General features: G+C 43.8%; 1 protein-coding gene across 2 annotated transcripts in view; it reads left to right on the forward strand.

Moving 5' to 3' along the window:
* Nucleotides 1-2,201: 2,201 nt before the first annotated feature.
* The window catches only part of ACTN2 (actinin alpha 2), a 65,949-nt gene continuing 47,419 nt past the window's right edge, over nt 2,202-20,731 (forward strand). Inside the window, exon 1 of one of the 2 annotated variants that reach the window (XM_036074097.2) lies at nt 2,202-2,548. In XM_036074097.2, the coding sequence (XP_035929990.1) occupies nt 2,423-2,548 (126 nt within the window). In that variant the 5' untranslated portion in view covers nt 2,202-2,422. The remainder of the gene's footprint in view (nt 2,549-20,731) is intronic. The other variant, XM_036074096.2, reaches the window with a different exon arrangement.

Genomic DNA, 20,731 nt, shown 5'->3' on the forward strand with positions numbered 1-20,731 from the left:
GATCCCCTCATTATGGATCTTTCCTGCTTCTTTGCACATCTGGTAATCTTTGATAGGTGCCAGAAATTGTAAATTTTACTTTGGTTTAAGTGTTGAATGTTTTTGATTTCCTATAGACATTTTAAAAAAAGATTATTTATTTATTTGAGAGAGAGAGAGAGAGAGAGAGTTGTGAGGGGCAGAGGGAGAGGGAGCGAGAGAATCCCAAGCAGATACCCCGCTGAGCACGGAGACAGATGTGGCGCTCAATCTCATCACCCTGAGATCATTACCTGAGCCGAAATCAAGAATCGGACACCTAACCCACTGAGCCACCCAGGCACCCCTCCTATAGACATTTTTGAGCTTTGTTCTGGGACATGGTTAAATGACTTGGAAACAAACCATTTGGTCCTTTTGGAGCTCTTTCGAGCTTTTTCTGGCAGATCCAGCAAATGATATAATTGAATGATATAATTCAGTTTAGGGGTAATATCCCTCCACTTCTGAATACTCCATCTGATGCTTTGTGAATTATGAGGTTTTCCACACTGGCTAATGGAAACAGGAACTATTCCAGGCCCTTTAGAGGTTCCAAGGACCATTCCTTCTAGTTCTTTTGGGTGCTTCTTTCCTTGGTTTCAGGTACTTTTCTCCCATGCATTCATGGATGGGACAAGGAATGACTGGGGCAATCATAGTGCTCATGTTGTTTATTTCTTTACATCATCGCCCTTCTTTACCTGATGACCAATGTCTTGAAAATTTTTGTTTCATATATATTTGTTCCCCAGATTTGGGTTATTTCAGGAAGGAAGGTAAATCTGGTTCCTTTTATTTCACCTCATCTGCAACCTGAAGTCCCCACAGTTAGTTTTGAAGACTAGGATTCAGTTTTTATAATTGTTGATAAATTTTCTAATAGTTAACGTTTAGTGATAAACTTTTTCAGAGCATATGATTTTAATACAAAATATAAACTTAAAATCTTAAATTTAATCCAGGTAAATTAGCTCAATCACTATTTCCAAGACTGCTTATTCCTTCAACAAATATTTGAGCACCTATTATGTAGTAGATATCCCTCAAGTTGCTGGGAGTTACAGCTATGAACAAGACAAAATCCCTGCTCTCGTGGAGTTCATGTTCTAGTGACTATGTTTTTCAAAATGTGAATGCAGCCTATATGCTAATTTGTCAACGTCTTTTTGCAAAAAAGCTCAAAGCAATAAAACTAAGTGATGTCAAAATTCTAAGGAACAATGATAAATCTAGGCATAGTTTCAGCTTGAAACATGTCAACAAATTGAAAGCTCTTGAAGCACAAACAGTTGTGTAGCATCTGCGGGCAGCTTTTATTCAATTTAGACTTAAATTTCAGAAGGAAAGTGCCCTGCCTATCAGTTCGCCTCTGGATCCCCAGTACCTAACAGTGTCTGGATTACAGCAGGTGCTTAATAAATAAGGTGACGAAAAGATTTCAACCTGCTGGTTCCAGAGGACCTCGACTTGATTCCTTCCGGACATAATTGACAGGGAACAGCTAAGCAGAACCACAGGGATGGAAATGCTTATGTGGAGCATATGACGGCGAGATAGAAGTGTAACATGAAGCTGGCTGCTTGTCCACCATTGTCAGTTCTTTTAAATTTATGACTAGCAGGTGAGAGCTGACACTTTCCGCCTTTGGTTTGGTTCCTGCCATTTTAATATGGTTGATCCAAGTCTCTTTCCTTGATTTCCCCAGATGAGGGAGGGGAGAAGAAGAAGGGATTCTGTAGCCTTTAAACTATACTTTTCAGGGGTGTAGGTGCATGATATCTGTGGAAGTATGTGGAAAACGCGAATATGCAAATGATATATAGAAAACTTGGGATGCGTTGGAGGTTGAGGCCTCCCCTGGCCGCGTACACCCGTCACCCCCGCTCTCTCCCCGCGCCCCCCCCCCCCGTAACCGACCCAGGCGCCGGCAAGCCAAGCCCACCGCGAGCCAGAGGGTAAGTGGGAGGCGTGGGCTGATGCAAGCAGGCTCAGCTCGCTACCAAGGAAGTTTGCTGCAGCGGCGTGAGCGCGGACCCCTGGCCGCCCGGCGCCCCGGCCCACCCGCACGTGCTCTGAGCGGCCGGGGCGGGGGCGGGGGCGGGGGCGGGGCGGGCGGAGGGCGGGGCGGGGGCGCGGCCGGGAGGCCACGTGACCCGCGGCGCGGGTATTAAGCAGCGCGGCCGTTGCTCGCGGCCCGAGCTGGTGCTTCGCCCGCGACCCAGCGTGTAGGCGTGCAGCCCCGAGAGGAGCCGCGCGAAGGTCACCCCGCGCCCGCCAGTCCGCCGCCTGCGCCTCCGCCGAGCTCCGCGCGTCCCGCCGGCCCCGCCGCGTCTCCGCCCGCCCGTCCGTCAGTCCGTCCGAGCCCCGCGCGCCCCGCCGCAGCCCCGGCTCCCCAAGCGCCATGAACCAGATAGAGCCCGGCGTGCAGTACAACTACGTCTATGACGATGACGAGTACATGATCCAGGAGGAGGAGTGGGACCGCGACCTGCTGCTCGACCCGGCCTGGGAGAAGCAGCAGAGGAAGGTCAGCAAGGGCCCCGTGCCCGCCGTCTGCGGGCTCGGCGCCCGTGTCTGTGTGTCCCAGTCCCCCGCGGGCTCGCCGGCTGCGTGCATTAGCGAGAGGGCGCGTGGTGGAGGTGTTGTGTTGTCCTGTGTCCTCGTAGCCCGGGTGTCCCGTTAGGAAGGAGAACACGTCCAGGGACAGGCACGAAATTGGGCGTCCAGTGTGTGCGCGCGCGTGTGTAAGTAACGTAAGAGTCACAGAACGAAAAATGTTAAAAGAGGAACAGTGCTCTGTAGGTGTGTTCCTGCTTTAATCAGCGTTAGACCAGAATCTGAAAGAGTCTCAGGTCTGCTCCTGACCCCTTGAGTCTGTGACCTTGGCCACAGGAGTTCCACTTTACTTGCACCACTGTGTTCATTTGCCCCCTAGCCCATCTCTCCCCAAATAAAAGATGTCAGATGAATCAGTGTCATTCGGCTTTCCACAGGGCTGCCCAAAGAGAAATTGCAAATCATTTCTTAAATGTTTTGGGCTCCTAAGAGAGGGATGCTGTATGAACACCAGACACTCACCAATAAAGTAATAATTATTTCACACTCTATTTATGGTTCATTGAGGTAAGCACCCAGGGAGGAGGGAGTCAGCCAGCTCTGAAAGCTCCCTGCCCTTCTTGGTTGGTGCTTTCAGGAGGCCCAATGGAATATTCCACTATTTCAAGGTTTCTTCTTGATCCCCTTGGCTAGAACAAGTAGGGAATGCTCACCAGGAGGCTAAATCCCACCTCCTGTTTGACTGGGCACAGAGCCTGGTGGAGTCAGACATGCCAACCCAGACCTGCTAACCCAACTTTGTGATGGCGTCATGACAAAAGCAAAGTGCCTTGCACTTTTCCCCCCTATTTTTCTGGGCGTGAGGCAAAGTGGATTTCCCTGCGAAGGACTTGCTTTTAAGTGAATAACCTCTGTTGACCATATGTGTGCATGGGAAGTGCTCTGTGTAACTGCCCCTGTGAGTGAGTGTGCTGTATGACATGCTAAATTAGCGTAGGACTGTGGGCAACACATACACATCCCATCCTCTCCCAATGAACAGCTTTAGCTGGGAGGATCTCTCCCTATTTGGATAATTCTCAAATAACGGGACATTATTTTTATATCAGGATTTCTCTTTTGTTGTCTACCCTTTCTGGTCAAATACCATTTACTATTATTATTTTAAAGCTCTAATTTGGCTATGTTTCGCTCTCCACCTTAGTTTCCTGAGACTTTTACCACCCCCACCTTTTTGGAAACAAGAGAATGGAAGTGATAAATAGAAGTTGAGTCTATAAAGGAAAATAACATTTCAAACCTTCTACTGTTTTTTAAATGACATTGTGAGAGAAACACATGGCCTGAGGATTATTAATGTGTCATCTGGTCTAGCTGATGCATTATCAGTCAGCAAGAAGTTAAAAAGCGACTTTAACTTTCAGCATGAGTGTTTTTCTTTAAAAGAATTTCCCACAGTTTTGATTACTATGTTTTTCATGTGTTTTTTTTTTTAACTCCTAAGTCTTAGTTTCAAAGGTTGCCTTTTTTTCTTACGAGAAATAGTAAAGTAGCTAAGAGATTGGACAGGTAGTCTGCTCATCATTTTTAGGAGTAATAGTCTAATCACAATAATTTCTGTTGTTTTGGGTTTTGTGTTTGTTTTTTCTTACAGTACAATAGCAGGATAGAGCTAATGTCAGTTTCCAAAAGCCACATTGACATATATCTCCTGTCTTATTTTTTTTTAACGTATTCACAATATTTTTGGATAGAATGGCATCATTGTAATTTTTTTTTAGGTTTGGGATTCCTGTGTGAATACATTCACACAGGAATGTATTATTGTAATTGTATAGCACTTGACATATGTTATTAAAAAGTGGATATACTTCCCAATCCCAGTTCAAAAGAATGCTAGAAAGTTTAAAGTGAGAATTCTTTTTTTTTTTCTAGATAAATTGAGTCTTGTAGATGCGGGGGGGAGGGGGGGAGGGGGGAACCCCACTGCATTAGGACACAGATCTGAACAGATCTAGAAGATACTCTATTTCTACTTTTGGTATAGAACCTACTCAAGTCAATAAAATAATATTGAACTGTGAGTTCAGGGTAAGAGCAGTGGTCTCTATTTATGTCCCATGAGACAAACTGTTGGAACAGGACAAGGATAAAATACCATTGTTTCTATTGTGGGCTACCTTCTCCACACCCCATTTCAGTGATATGCTGGGTATGAGATCTGTCAACAGATGTTGGTAACACATGATGACGTCCGTAGCGTTTTAATTGATGCGGTGCCTAATTATATCCACAGTTCAGAGAGTCTCATAGGCTGTGGTAATCCTTGCTCTCTGGTGTGGAATTCCTTGCTACAGAAGGACTTAGTGAAAATATAGTGCTTTTTTTTTTTCCTTTGGTGGTGATTTTTTTAAGTTTTGGTAAAATCCATATAACAAGAAGTTTACCATCTTAACTATTTTTAAGAGTGCAGTTCATTAGGGTTGAGTACCTGCACATTGCTGTGTTATGCAACCAATCTCCAGAACTCTTTTCATCTTGCAAAACTAAACTCTGTATACCCACTAGAGAGTAACTTTACATTCTCCCCTCTCCTCAGCACCTGGAAACGACCCTACTACTTTCCGTCTGTATGAATTTGACTCCTCTAGGGACCTCATATAAGTGAAATCCGACAGTATTCGTCCTTTTGCGTCTGGCTTATTTCACTTAGCATAATGTTTTCAAGGTCCATCCATGTTATAGCATCAGTCAGAATTTCCTTCCATTTTAAGGCTGAATGGTACTCCTCTGTATGTATGTACCACATTTTGTTTATCTGTTAATCTGTAGATGGACACTTGGGTTGCTTTTGTCTAAGTATGGGTGTACAAATATCTTTTCGTGACCCTGCTTTCCAAGTTTTTTGGTTTTATACTCAGAAGTGAAATTTCTGGGTCATGTGGTAGTTCCATTTTCAGTATCTTGAGGAAACGTAGTGCTTTTCCCAAAAGGAGGCAATTTAGAAGACATTGAATTTAGCATTAAGTATGTACAGGCATTTCAAAGTGCTCCCCTTCTCTTCCAGGGGTGTTTAGTAAACAGGGGTAGGGATATTTACATTCATGTAAATTAGGCTGTCTTTCAGTGGACTTTTTTTTTTTAAATTTTTTTATTGTTATGTTAATCCCCATACATTACATCATTAGTTTTAGATATAGTGTTCCATGATTCATTGTTTGTGCATAACACCCAGTGCTCCATGCAGAACGTGCCCTCCTCAACACCCATCACCATGCTAACCCATCCTCCCAACCCCCTCCCCTCTAGAACCCTCAGTTTGTTTTTCAGAGTCCATTGCCTCTCATGGTTCTTCTCCCCCTCCGATTTCCCCCCCTTCATTCTTCCCCTCCTGCTACATTCTTCTTCTTCTTTTTTTCTTTCTTAACATATATTGCATTATTTGTTTCAGAGGTACAGATCTGAGATTCAACAGTCTTGCACAATTCACAGCGCTCACCATAGCACATACCCTCCCCAGTGTCCATCACCCAGTCACCCCATCCCTCCCACCCCACCCCCCACTCCAGCAACCCTCAGTTTGTTTCCTGAGATTAAGAATTCCTCATATCAGTGAGGTCATATGATACATGTTTTCAGTGGACTTTTGCAGCTTCTAGAGCTTTGATAGAAGCACGCTCCTCTTGGAACCAAGAAACACATTCAACCTTCAGTTCAACTGAAGCCTAATCAGGAGGTGATTTGCCAGAACAGCAATGCTGACTATGTGTGCTATCTCTGTAAGCACGGGGCGCTGTCCTTCACCACTCTGGGAGGCTAGCACAGGCCTTTTAAGGAAATGACTGTGTGTTTTGAGACCTAAAGGGTCCTTACATCCTTAATTTGTATATGGCTAGCTGAGTGATAAACTTTTTTACCAGTTGTTGGGAGAGTAAGAGAGTGGTTCATTTATTCCCCATTTGGAGTTCTCACTGGTTTTAATCATCCCTAGAGAAAGTCAAGTTCTTCTGCATAGTCATAATTGAGATGGACCGATTCACCATTCACCTCAGAGTATCTCCTGTTCATCCTGTCACCCGGGCTAAAATGTTGCCGAGTCAGGTCAGGCAGCATGCAAGGACATGTGTGGGACCATCTGCCCACAGGGTCCCGGTTAAATAGAGAGCCGGGGAACCTCAGGGTTGCCCCTTCCAATGTCCGTGGAGAGCACCTGCTGATGAAGGGTGCAAACTGAAGCCTCTTCTCCCCTGCCCAATGAAATCTGCCTTTGCGTGAATTTTCCCTGGGAGAAAAAGCACTACGTGTTTCAACAAGGTGAACAGTTATCGAAAAGCACGTGAACTTTCTCAGATTCATGAAACCCAGAGGACTCTCAGCACTCCCTAGTACTCTCTGACCATAATCAAGTCACTAAACCTTCCCATGTCCATTTACCTAGAAAATAAAGATAAATGATACCTTTCTTACCTCATCGTGTTTTTCAGGATCAAATGGTTAAACTAGTCCATGTGGAAGGGGCTCCATATGCTGTAAAGTTTCAAATGTTATTATTCTCGTGTAGCAAATATTTTTATTAACTGGCGAAACAGTAGTCAGCTCCATACTTGGACTGGTGGGGGATGATGAAGCACAGATTTGTTCCTTAGTGACTTTGCTGTACTGTTTTGTGTGTGTGGTAAAATATACATCACATAAAATTTACCATTTTAACCATTCTTAGGTGTACGATTCAGTGACATTAATACATTCACAATATCGAGCAATCACCACCACCCTTCTTCTGAGCTTTTCCATTGCCCCGAACTGAAACTCCGGGTCCATTAAAACACTAACTTCCCATCATTCTGATATGTCCTTGTAAAGAGAGGATTTACACACTTGAACACTTGGAAGAAAATAATACATGGCTTAATATTAAGTGGCAGGTGCTTGTTGTGTAAAGAACAGAAATTATAGGTCAAATCAGGAAAGCTATCGTGGGTGAGGACAATGAGGAAGTAGCTTTGTGAGCGAGTAGGACTTGGGCCAGACCTTAATTTGAATAGGAACTAAACATTAGCTGAGTAGAGAGGAGAGAAAAATCATATTCCTGGTTGGAGAAATGGAATGAAGAGACTGTTGTGTTTCTTGGGCAGAGGGTGGGGGGTTGATAAGTGGGATGTCACCATAATAAGTGTTTATGTCACCCTTTAGTGCCATGAAAGCACCCTCACCCCCTTCTTTCCCAGGCCCCACTCACCACCCTCTGACAAAAGGCTGAGGGGACAAGCTCAGAGACGGGGAGTCTAAAAGGAGAAAGTAGCCAAGGTGGCCAGGCTAGGACGCCCGGCTCCATGTTCCTGGAGGTGTCTACTGCTTGTGATGTGCTTGAGGGAACATGAGGAGGAGACAGCCTTGGCTGAAGCTCACGGTGCAGATTGGAATACAGAGAGAAGAGAGAGGAGGCCAGGTTATAGCGGACTGGGGTGAGGGTGGAGCCCTGCAGGTATTGGAGCTCCAGAGGGCCATGCTTAAAGAAGCAGACTGTTTGCAGAACGAATCGGATGCCTGAGGACCTGAGACCGGGAGACCCAGGCAGGAGCCCAAGATAGGACCCGCTGGGTAGAGTGGTGAGGATTAGAACCAGGGGCTGGTAGGAGCAATGGTGAAGAAAGCATCAACTTGAGAGTGGTCAGGAGGGATTATAAAAGTATTAAATGGCCCCATGCTATTCCACGGCAGGCTGCTGTATAAGTCCAGTTAAGCAGACATGATCCCACCCTGAGAGCTCCTGGACTGGAAACTCAAGACCGTGGTATTGGCAAGAAACAAGCAAACTGATGAGGAGAGTCTGTGTACCTGCCAGGAGAGAGAAAGCCACACATCTACAGCCTATGTCATCCAGGGCAGGGCGGGGTGCGCTCCAGGGCGGAGGGGAGGATGGTGTGTCCCTGCGGCCACTGCTTGAAGGGGAGGGCTGGAGTTCCAAGGGGACTTTGATGTCCAGGGAAAGATGTTGGTGGATAGGCATGGAAAGGCAGAATCTAGGATGAGCCCGAAGCAACCTCTGCCCCCGGAGGGACTGTTTTTCTAAATGCACTTGGTTTGCTGTAGATGATCACAGATGCACAGGGCGTAAGGCGGAAAAGTCACTCTTTGTCTTTGGACCCTCCCCAAGGCCCCGGGATATGTCCCGGAGCGTGCCTCACCCCTTCAGCCCAGTTCACCGCGGGAGAAACTTGAACTCCAGAGAAGATTCTCCAAGAGTGTGGGAGGACAAATATAATTCTTAGCTGGGAAACGTAACGAACGCGGCTTCAGAAAGCTGTCAGCGCACGCTGCATTCAGTTGCTGCAGCTGGGAGACACCTACAGAAAAGGCGCAGGACCCGAGTGGGTGGGGGAGCCACCATGATGAGCAGAGGAGGTGGTACGGCATACGTTGGAGGACAGTCAGAGTCGTACCACTGTTTCCCTGGGAACGGTGCGAATTCTTCCAGAAAGAACAGAAAGCAGAGATTAGGGGGAACGTTTGCTAACTGCTGTGCTAGACAAATTCCGAAGGCAGGAGAATCTTGAGTGCAAGGAATTGGTCTTTCTAAAGGAGTCTGAGGAACATTTTTTTATACAAACAACGAATCTGAGCCCGTGCAGGCATGCCGGGGGGCACACGCACCCCTCCCCTCCCCACGGTTTTCTCTGCCAGCACCTAGGAGATGCTTTGACCTGCAACCCTAGTGAAGAGCAAGATATAAATGGGGCGCAGGCATGGCCATTCATTCTTCTATTCATTTGACATTTATTATGGGCCTGCTAGGGGCCAGGGATAGAGAATTGAGTTGACACCGCCTTAGGCCTTAAGGAGCTTATAGCCTGGTTCAAGAGACAGAAAGGTCAGTGCAAAGCGCAGAGGAGGGCCACCCAGTTCAACTAGGCTGGCGAAGGAAAGGAGAGAGTATTTGCAAAACGCTTCCTCCACGTGGTTTGCTGTCATGTACATGGAAACATCTTCCTCCCTGCCACCCAGGTGGGATCCTGGGAGTTATCCTTGGTGCCTCCCTCTCTCCCAACTCTGATGGAGCCCACCTGCTAAAGTCTTCTGGACCCTGCCCCTTCCTCCTGTCCCATACTTTAAGGTCTTCAGAGTTTCTGTGTTTCCTGCCTGGGTTAGGGTGATGGCCTCCTGCTTTGTCACCTTTCCATGGTTCATGCTTCTCTTCGGGCTTTCCTCCATGATGCTGGCAGGAGTGATCTTTATGGAACACAAGCCTGCTCATGGTATTTCCTGCTTAAAGTCCCTCTGTGGTTCTTTATTGTCTTCAGGAGAGAGCTCAGACCTCCTACAGTGCTCTGTGAAGCCAGGTCTGAGCTAAGCTCTGTCTGCTATTCCATTTCCCCCCCAACAGGATCAAGGTCCAACCCCACAGAGTGGCCCTCACCATGTTTGATTCACCCCTTTGCCATAGACCCAGCCCTGACCTCCTCTGCCCATTCTGGAGTCCCTCCTCCAAGAGGCCAGCCTTCTAGAACATGGGTCACCTGGGGCTGTCATGGTCTCTCTGAGGACTACGAGCAGACGCTCTTCTCTGGTTCCCCAGGCCAAGCACTGAGCCCACTCAGACTCTATACTCATTTGTGGAATGAGAAAATTATGAGTCCTATTTCTGAAAAGCATTTAGTTTAGTACAATTAAAAATTTTAAATGTAATAATTAAGAAACTTGTTTTTTAACAGTCTTTATCCTTGAGCTATATATGTATTAACTCCAATTCATGCCTGTTCTGTAGTGGTTTTAAAAAAGTGTTTTATTCAAGTCCTCAAAATGAATAAAGTTATCTGACTTAATTTTTAATCTAAGATTGAGCCTTCAAAGACAAGCTGCTTAATTAAAAAAAAATTGGAATTTAGAGAATTTTGGAATTAAAAATTCATACATGCAGATTTATTTAAATTATAATGTGTCACCATATTAATGAGCAAAATTTCTGGTCATGTAAATTTGATTTGAAATGACCGTTTTTTTTGCAGATTGAAAATCTTTACCCACTTAATAAAGAAAAATTACGTGAATGATTCACATAAGTATAAATTTAAATGTGTGGTTTTGGTAAAACAGATTTTTTTTGGAAAACATGCTGTGCTTCACGGTAGCGGAATTGGAAAATAGTGAATAGACATGGGTGATTCGGAAGAGTGTGTGCATTCCTGGAACAGAATCGACCTGAATGCCAAGTCCAAGACTAAGAAGTTAGCATGACTTTGAGTTGTCTTGCTTCATTTGTTTGTTTTTGTAGGAGGTAAAGGTATTAGTTATAATCCCCAGGAATAATTATACATTGAAAATAGATTCTTAGTAGTAGTGTCTGTGACAACCTTTTCACTAAAAGACCTGCAATCTTGGGGAAAAAAAACTTTCCTTTTTTAGCGATTGTGAGGACCAAATGGACAAGTCGGTGAATATGAGGTCGTTTGGGGGAAATGAGAACCGTATTTAATATGAACCTGTAATTGAGTCTTATGTAGACAGTTACAATTGAGAATGGCAAATCAAGAAATCCTACCTTTTAGAGTCATAAGGAGTCTTTATTTCATGATAGTCAAATAGGATGTGACAATAATAATTATTTAGAAGTTAGGTAATGTCGTTGGTCTTTATTAGAATTTTGAGGAATTTTATATTAGGTTGAACCACGTGAAACTCTCGACATTGACCATTTTCACCTCCAAAAACTGCAGTTTCTCAAGTTCAACCCAATAAAACTATGCTACTATTCTGTCCCACTGTGTTTGAGATCCTTGACTGATACCAACGCGGTAGCCAAACCAGAAAACTGAATCCTAATCATTTCTAACCTTATCTCTAACGCCTTTGGTGTTCATTTAGGAAAGTAAGGGGGATCATTGGGGTTTGTCCTAGTTAAAAATGTGAGGTTTGGATCGAGGGCTTGATATCCAATGGAAATATCAAGGAGAAGGGTCGAGCTGGAGGTTCAGGCATAGAAGCTCTCTGCTCATAGGCAGAGGTTGAAACTATGGGGAGGGGAACGTGGAGGAAGATCTAAGAGGAGAGGACTTCCGCAGGAAGCGGTGATGTTACCTGCACATGGACGCATTGCTTCTCTGCATGATATGCATGCCTCAGACGACTTGGAACCACTCGAACTGCCGAGATGTCTTTGATTCTCTTCCTGGAGAAATCTCATCTTGGTATTGCACTGGAACTTTGCCAGGCTGAATCTGGCATTTGAATTGATGTAGCTGCTGGAAGAGAAGCCCAGGGATTTGGCTCGTGGGATGGGATATCTCTTAGCCGATGAGATAAGTTATGCTTTCAAAGGAAGTGAAAAGCTGCGAGAAATTATTTATGGTGGTGCGCTCAGGTCTGGGGCATAAAACCCTTCTGCAGTTGAAATGGCCAACGATAGGCTTTCTTGAGGAAGATTGTATTGAAAATTTGTAAGGATTACTGAAAAAGGTAGAATTTGTTTCATCTTACACTAAATGTAGAATTTAACTCCAAGATAGGTTTCCTTTTTTTCTATTTTATCATTTATAAAATTAAGGCAATGAAACAAATTATTGCCCTCATTTAGATGTTTTGTTTTAAGGCTTTTAGAAAACATTATTGGTATTTTGGGTGTTGGAGAGCATCAGTCATGAAAACGGTAGAAGACACATACAGAGTTGTAATCAGTTTAGAGATTACCCACAGAGGATAATATTTTTCTATTTTGAGACAAACACATTTTTCAGGGGAGGAAGGGGTGAGAGTGAGATTGGGCTGGGATGTGGGGGGAGAGACATTAGTTGGAAAAAGGCAAACCATGCATTTTGTATCTTGCAAACTGTATAATTTCTATTCTGTTACTGGAATTTTATGAAATAGGAGGTGGCTGGTTATTTTATTGCCTATTTTGATCTCTATTGTTAAATTCTAAAACAGAAGGATACTTAAAAAAATTTTTTCTCAGTATAACACCAAAACAAAAAGAATTCCAACAAGACGGTAAAAGTGATATTTTAATATGTGAATGTTTGCTAGTGGATTAAGAAAAAGAGGGGGAGGGGATTTGGCGTATTATTCTTAGTATCCCAAACTATTCAGTGTAAAGGGGCAAAGCGGCTATTTCTTTTTTTTTTTTTTTTTAAGATTTTATTTATTTATTTATTTGAAAGAGAGAGAGAGAGACAGGAAGAGAGGGAACACAAGCAGGGGGAGTGGGAGAGGGAGAAACAGGCCTCCCGCCGAGCAGGGAGCCTGACACGGGGCCTGATCTCAGGACCCCGAGATCATGACCTGAACCGAAGGCAGACGCCCAACGCCTGAGCCACCCAGGCGCCCCAAAGTAGCTATTTCTTGAGAATCACTGTTTTAACCATCGATGCTATTTTATTCACTCTTCACAACAGTCTTGAGAGCCGAGTATGTTACCTGCACATGGACGCATTGCTTTTTTAGCCAAGGAAGTTAAGTAACTTGTCCAAGGGTTGTTGAGGGCGGGGAAGGGTAGCTGGAACAGAATAATAAAGTACAAAGATACGGCTCTGTCTCTCAATGGGAACTTTATAAAATGTGGAGGTACTAATATTTTACCGGGTCCTCTGGTCCACAAGTGGCAGAGCTGAATTTTGGAGCCAGGTTACTTAACTCTGAAGGCTGTGCTTTTAACTACTAAGCACTTTCTGGGTTTTTGTTGTTGTTGTTGTTGTTGCTTTCTGCCCAGACTTACGCATAACCTACAACTCAGAGCAGAAGCGCAGGATTCAGTATTCCTCCTTTCTCACTTTACCTGTCACCGACTGCCTTTGTGGAAGGGTATGTGCCTGTGAATTTTTCGTTCCTAAATGGGTACAATTGGGGGCATCTGATGAGATGAGAGAACTAAATTTTGAGGCCTGGGGAACATTGTCATTCGGAGGTTTTCTCTAGGTCAGGCTATAGCAGTTGGCGTGTTCAACAGAAATGCCAAAGGAGGAGAAAAGGGACCACAGGAAAAGCCAAGTAAACTTCTAAACGGAGTGTAGTAGAACACGCCATTAGGGGCGTAGCTTTGGAATTAACCGCTGGTCTGGCTGACTCAGTTCCAAAAGACGCCAGAGTTCAGGATGCCTAAGTACTTGAGTCAACTCCCTGTTGGAACCAGCAGATGGGACTCCAAGAGGCAAGAGCACAGATTAGAGTCATCCTCTAGGATAGGCGTGATGTCTTAGTGGACAGCAATGCTCTCTAAGATTTGGGGTCCACAGAGATTCAGCCTAAACACTGTGACGTGGCAGTACCAAGGACTCCCTTTACTTTACATTAAAAAAAAAAAATCCCACTTTTCTGTTCTTTAACTTCCTATTATGGAAAGTTTCAAACATACACAGGAGCCGAGAGAATATAGAACATAGTGAATCCTTCTGAACCCAGCTGGTCAAGGAAAACCCAAGTTTCTGGATAGTGAATGTCTGCTTCTCCCCCACCACCCCAGCTTTATTGAGGTATAATTGACAAATAATAAATTGTATATATTTCAAGTGTACAGAATGTTTTGATGTGTGCATACATCGTGAAATGGCCACCAGGGATGTCCACTTCTAAGAGGAAAAACAAAGTTTTTATGTTCAACAAGTGTTTCATTCCCTAAACACAATTTTGAAAGAAATCAGCATGAAGCAGAACTTCAAAGGAGGCCGGTTGTCGCCTTTCCCTCTCAGAGCACCTCTCTTTTCACCCCAAATCCCATGCTTCCTGCTACCCCTCTGGGCATCTGGGCCTCCTCCCTCCTCTGCCCTGCTTGTACACCTCCCCTCGCCCCTGAATTTTCCTAAGGATTTCTCATGTTCTTAAAAATGAAAGGTTCCCAACACCTGCCTTTCCAGAGATCACCTGTATTTTAGAGGTGACCTTTCTAAGATGATAACCACCCATTGTCTACTTCCAGGAGGGACCCTCAGGGTAGATTTCTGGCTATCCATGAGAAGAGGATGGAAGTATGCGAAGCACTTTGGGCAAATTCAGAGCTTCCTCACATCCTGTGAAAATATGAATGGTTCACTGCTAGGAGTTTGAGCCCATGTATGAAGTCAGTACTGATAGGGTATGTGCCGTGTGTAAGGAGTATCTCTCTCCTCCTGCTGCAGACTGATCTGATGAAGTGACCCTATAACCTCTTTCAGGGTTTTTGGTCTAGTTCTGTCTCCATTCCTATGACCACTGCTGTCACTGCTTTGGACGGAGAGCTTGGATTTGAAACAGGAGGTGGGAAAAATGTCTGAGGATGCTGAATTTGATACTCGTACATCTTCGTTTCCTCCACCACCCCCAGAGCACAGCCGGAGGAAGGAGAGAACAGACATTTAAAGGGTTCTTGGGGAAAGGTTATTTTTAGGGGCGGTCTTGCCAAGACTGCTTCCGGGGATTTTATTTAGACACAGATCGGGCCCCTGCCTGCTTACATGTGTGCATTTCTAGGGAACCCTGGGAGTGATGGGGGGCTGCATACATGCTGCAGCTGTAGGCCACCTCATTCCTTGCAAAAATTCATTTTATTTTATTTATTTTATATTTTCCCCCCAGCTTTATTGAGCTGTAATTGTCATACAACATTGTGTAAATTTACGGTGTGCAATGTGTTGTTCATTTCTCCGGCCCTCTGTTGTTCATGAAAGGATATGAGGAGGTGGAGTGAGAGGTAGGGACTTTGCATCCACGTCGGCCCAGGATGGTCCCAGTTGTGGCTGGAAATTAGAAACTGCCTCTGCTTCAGCTCGCAGAAGTAATCCAGTTTAGGCAATAACTCAATGGTCACTCTGTTCTGAGGACATACCCATGGCGACCTCAGAGAATGGTAAAATAATGTTGAGACCCAAATAGTTTATATATAGGATAGTAATGCCTTTTCTCAAAGCACTTGCCCATTTCTGAACTTTAAAAAATTCAGATATCGGTGAAGTGAGATTTCTTATAGTTTGGCAGATTTAAATACCAGAGTCTAGTTAGTAATTTCTGAATCTTTTAATTCACGAATCCTTTAGAAGACCAAGCCTTGCAGAGAGCTGTGGGAGTGAGCTCTGTGTGTGGAGGGACGCAGGGCCACCGACCCCACTGGTGGGCCAGGTTCCCCTCTGAAATGCATGCTGCCATACGCTTTTGGTATTTGATATGCTATCTATATGGTTTTATAAATACTGTATAGACTCCAGACAGTTTGATAATATGTGCTGTGCTTCAAGGATGCTTATTTTGCACGTCTGAAAAACGAAGGGTTAACGTTATTTAAATATGCGGACCAGTCACAGAGTCAAATCTCTGGTTTTGTTCTTCAGGCAGTTTAAGTCTTTCTTTTTTTAAAAAAAAAAAAGTATATGTGTATATATATATATATATATGTATATATATATGTATATGTGTATATATATACACACACATACATATATATAGATATATGTATATATATGTGTGTGTGTGTTCAGGCCCTTGGAAATCTGGGAGTGAAGTGGTGGTAAGCATATTTACTGTGTGATAAATTCACGTTTACTGTAAAGATTGCCCTTGTTTCTATACTCAGACACAGGTGGGCCTGTCAGTGTTGGACTTTTAAGGACTTGGTAAGGAAGGAGGAAAAAGCCTGTCAGAAATACCTGGTGTGGGGGGCGCCTGGGTGGCTCAGTCGTTAAGCGTCTGCCTTCGGCTCAGGTCATGATCCCAGGGTCCTGGGATCGAGCCCCGCATCGGGCTCCCTGCTCCGCGGGAAGCCTGCTTCTCCCTCTCCCACTCCCCCTGCTTGTGTTCCCTCTCTCGCTGTGTCTCTCTCTGTCAAATAAATAAATAAAATCTTTAAAAAAAAAAAAAAAAAAAGAAATACCTGGTGTGGGACAGTGGGTTCTATTGCTGTGACTGGTGTCTGGGTAACTGGATATTACAGACTCCAAAGGATTTCTATTCTGCGGTCCTAGAACTTGGACAGTGTGTACCTTCTCCATTAGGGTTTTGAAATGCGATGTCGAAATAGGGATTTTAATGTGAAACTTTAAAAAATCCTGAAGCAGCGCTTCGTTGATTAACTTCAGAAATCTGGGGGGTTGCTTAATTATATCCAATTTAAGTAGTCTTTCTTTTTTTTTCAGGGAGAAATGTGGAGGACTAATGAAGTAGAACTAGCTAACATAATTACAGATAACCACGAAGACTAAAGAATCTAGGCTAACAAATTGTATATACTTTCCCGAGTTACTTTTTTAAGATACATTTTGCATCAGTCATACACATTCCCTACAGAAAATATGGAAAAGAAATTCTTAAAAGTCACAATCTAGAGAAAACTTGTGTTAACTTTTGGCCATATTGTCTACTAGAACACTTTATGTTATGAAAGCATATGTTGATGAATTTTATATTCTAATATGTAATTATCTGAAATGTCTCAGGATATGAGGACTTCATTCTATATTTTTGTGACTACTCTCCACTCAGCACGAGCCCTAGGGAAGAACTTTTTGAAGGAGGAAATCCCTGCCTGGTTCCCTACAGTGTGGAGTGAGCAGGAACTTTGGGAATGCCCAGCTTCCCTGTTTTTACCCCTACTGTTAAATAGAGCTTTTACCATATGGAGAGGAAACCTGTAGACGTACCTGATTGGGGGGGGGGGGGGGCTATTCCTGACTTAGAACTGTGCTCTGGTCCAAAATACTAATGCACAGAATGTGGTGTGTTACAGAGAGCTGTTTCGTTCTAAATGAACGCTTTAATCCCTCTGTGTAGGCAGCCATTTATTTGGGTCCCTGAAAATAGTAACAGTATGGTGAACTTGAATTAAAGAATATTTATTTTGCTGTCTGTGTCGTACAAGCTGCTTCCCCTGTTGCCGGGATGGGCCGAGGAGGGAAACATCAGTTGGCTTTTCTAAAGAAAATCTTGAATTCCTCCTCAAGAAGAGAATAATGAAAGTATAATCAACGTTTGCTGTTGCCTAAAACCAAGCAACAGTTGGGTCTGCCCTGTCACAGAGCCACATCTTGCTCATAATTACCCAGGCTCCAAGGGAACAAGTTATTTTGGGAAGCATAGCTCAGGATCAATCATATGTAAGGCTGTTTGTTGGGAGCCTTAAATGCTTGCTTACCAGAAAGTCCTCAAAGGAATTCTCCACGTAGCTCGTGCCAGCTTGGGGGAGGCAGGTGTGACCCCACAGAACTCCCAGTCAGTGGCTAAGTCAGGCTCATGGCCTGGGGATTGCTCTAAGCTTGCATGACCAAGCACCCAGAGCACTTTCATGTGGTTCTTTGAGTTTACCACTTTTTTTTTTTTTTAAACCTTTTAGAGCAAAAATGACTGAGGCTTTGACTCTGAAGATATTTGATTTGGTTAGTTTAACATATGCTTCCAGCCGTAAAATAGTTTGGGAAGAATCTGTATATTTCTAACCTCCTTTTTTCCATGTAACAGTTAAAATGGAGAGTTTCATCAAGATCATTTGCTAACTGTCCTTCGGAAGAAAGAAAGCTAGAGCTTTTTTTTTTTTTAAATAAAAGGTTTTTTAAAATAAGCTTTACAAATTTTTATATAAAAATTTTGTTTCAAGAAGTTTTTTAAAGATTTATCCATTTATTTGAGAGAGAGAGAGAGAGAGCAACACGGGTGGGGGGAGGGGCAGAGGGAGAGAATCTTTAAGCAGCCTCCCTGCTGAGCACAGAGCCCCATGGCTTGATCCCACGACCCATGAGGTCATGACCTGAGCTGACGCCAAGAGTCAGACGTCTAACCGACGAGTCACCCAGGCGCCCCTGTTTCAAGAATTTTAAAACACCCCTTGGAATGAAAGTAGAGGTAGCTTGAGTTGCAACTAACCCTGAGAAGCAGGGGATCAGAGAAGGGTTTGATGTCCTTGCTGTGTTGCTTCACATGCCTTGCCGATTAAATAGAGACAAAGAGATGAGTAATTGCAGCTGAGGAATAAGAATCAGGAGTGTGGGACGCCTGGGTGGCTCAGTCGGTTAAGCGTCTGCCTTCAGCTCAGGTCATCATCCCGGGGTCCTGGGATCGAGTCCCGCATGGGGCTCCCTGCTCGGCAGGAAGCCTGCTTCTCCCTCTCCCACTCACCCTGCTTGTGTTCCCTCTCTCGCTGTGTCTCTCTCTGTCAAATAAATAAAATCTTAAAAAAAAAAAAAAGAATCAGGAGCATGAGTAATAAGGACTCCTGTAAGTGGTGATAAAACGTTCGCGGGAAATTTTCTTGAGCAGGGAGGAAATTAACAGATGGAAATACTTTAGCTTCTAGATAAATGTAAGATCTATATGAAACAGAAAAGTGCTAAATAATTCAGCCCAAATCCAATATTATTTATGGTGATTCGTATAAGAGGGAACATGGGGACACGTATTAGACTTTAAATGGAGGCTTTGACATAGAAAAGGAATCCAGTAAGCTGAGACTTAGGACAGTTGTCATTTTCACAGGACAGGGGAAGCATTCTGTAACTTAAGATCAGCAAATGATAGACTTCAGTTAGTTCTGCGTATCATTCTTGTGTATCAGTTACTATTTGTCTTCACCGAAATCAGTAACATTTAGATCGGAATAATGAATATTTCAGCATATTTGCATGTTGACCTCTCTTTAGATCCTAAAGTATTAAAAGACAATTCTTACATAAAGGTAAAAATCATGACTCTCACACAAATATAAAAATGAACACATGCTAAAGATGTTATTTAACTCACTGGCAAAGAAAAAACTGGAGAGGAGTTGCAAGCAGTTAAAAAAAAAAAATCCAAAGAATAGGCACATTTATAGATTAGGAAGAGTGAAATGAATGTCCCTCTGGGAGGAAGGATTGTCTCTGTACCGAACAGAATGCATTTCTTGTCTATAGGCAAGAATTACTTGCACGGTTCTCCTTTATCTATGACTTATGAGTTGTGGGATAGCATGGAAGGCGCGCTGTAGACAATGATCAGGTTTCCCATTGAAGCCCAGACTTTTCCTTATATAAAGTAGCCTTACTAACTGTCATGACACCTTTCCAAATTCCCTAACTTTGATCTGTCCCGTCCTTTCTGGAAGGTATGGAGGAGATTCCACATACCAGAGAGGCTGTCCCTCAAGCCGGAATCCGTCTGGGCTGGATTTGGCTTTGTTAAAAAACCTGAAGAGCATTTGTTTTTGTCTCCTGTTAGGCAGTCTTAGAGCTTTTAGCACCTTTCTTTATATATTCTTCACAGCCCAGGACCTAAATGGTAGCCCGTCTTCTGAGCCCGGTGACTGACGCCTAAAATTCAGGGTTCCAAATCCCTGATTAAAACCAGACATGGGTAGAATAATCTTTTCAAGTGCTGGGAGAGACATCTTTAACCTACCCACTTAAAGAATCATCCATTAGCCGGATTCTATTTTTAGATGCCCTCAGCCGTGAGGTTGTCTTTTATTTTTCACAAGGTTTTTTTTCTTTTTTGGCAAGGATTACAGAGTCTCTTTTAACATTTAAGGATTCTGTAGTTAAGTTTGACATGATAATTTTTTAAAACCTGGAACTTGAGCAGATAGAGATTTTTTTTTTTTTTTTAGCAGATACAGATTTTCAACTCCTCAGTCTTTTTTATATTGAAATTTCAGTCAAAAAAAAAAAAATCTGATTGCTATCTTCTTTACTCTGTCCCAGAAAGTCTGACAAATCAGATCCTATGCAACAGAGAGTCATTGAGTGTCACTATGTGCCAGGTACTGTCCAGAGCACAAAGCAAAGACCCCTGCTTGCGTCTGTGTCACTTTCGCCAGTATTTCTGGGAGTGTACAAGTGGTGTCACATTCCAGGTATTTCTGACAGCACTTTTTTCCCCCACTTTCCTACCAAGTCCTTAAAGGACTCTAACAGTGACAGCGGCACCCCTTGAGTTGTTCCTGGGCTCTCCTGCCCCACAATTTGAGATTGCTGGGTACCCTAACTTTGGGTAGCCAGAGACCCCGAGCCCTGCTTGCTGGCAGAACTTGTTGGGCGTGAATCAACGGAAGAAGGCTACTTCTTTTTTTCCCCTCTTACTTGGTCTCGGAGTAATTAAGTTTGTATTTCTGAGTATCTCTGGAAGTCAAGTGAAAAGCAGTATTTTAGGGGCGCCTGGGTGGCTCAGTCGGTGAAGCGTCTGACTCTTGATTTCAGCTCAGGTCATGGTCTCAGGGCCGTGGGATCGAGCCCCG

This window comes from Halichoerus grypus, chromosome 7 (genome assembly GCF_964656455.1).
Source record: "Halichoerus grypus chromosome 7, mHalGry1.hap1.1, whole genome shotgun sequence".
NCBI classification, from domain to species: Eukaryota; Metazoa; Chordata; class Mammalia; order Carnivora; family Phocidae; genus Halichoerus; species Halichoerus grypus.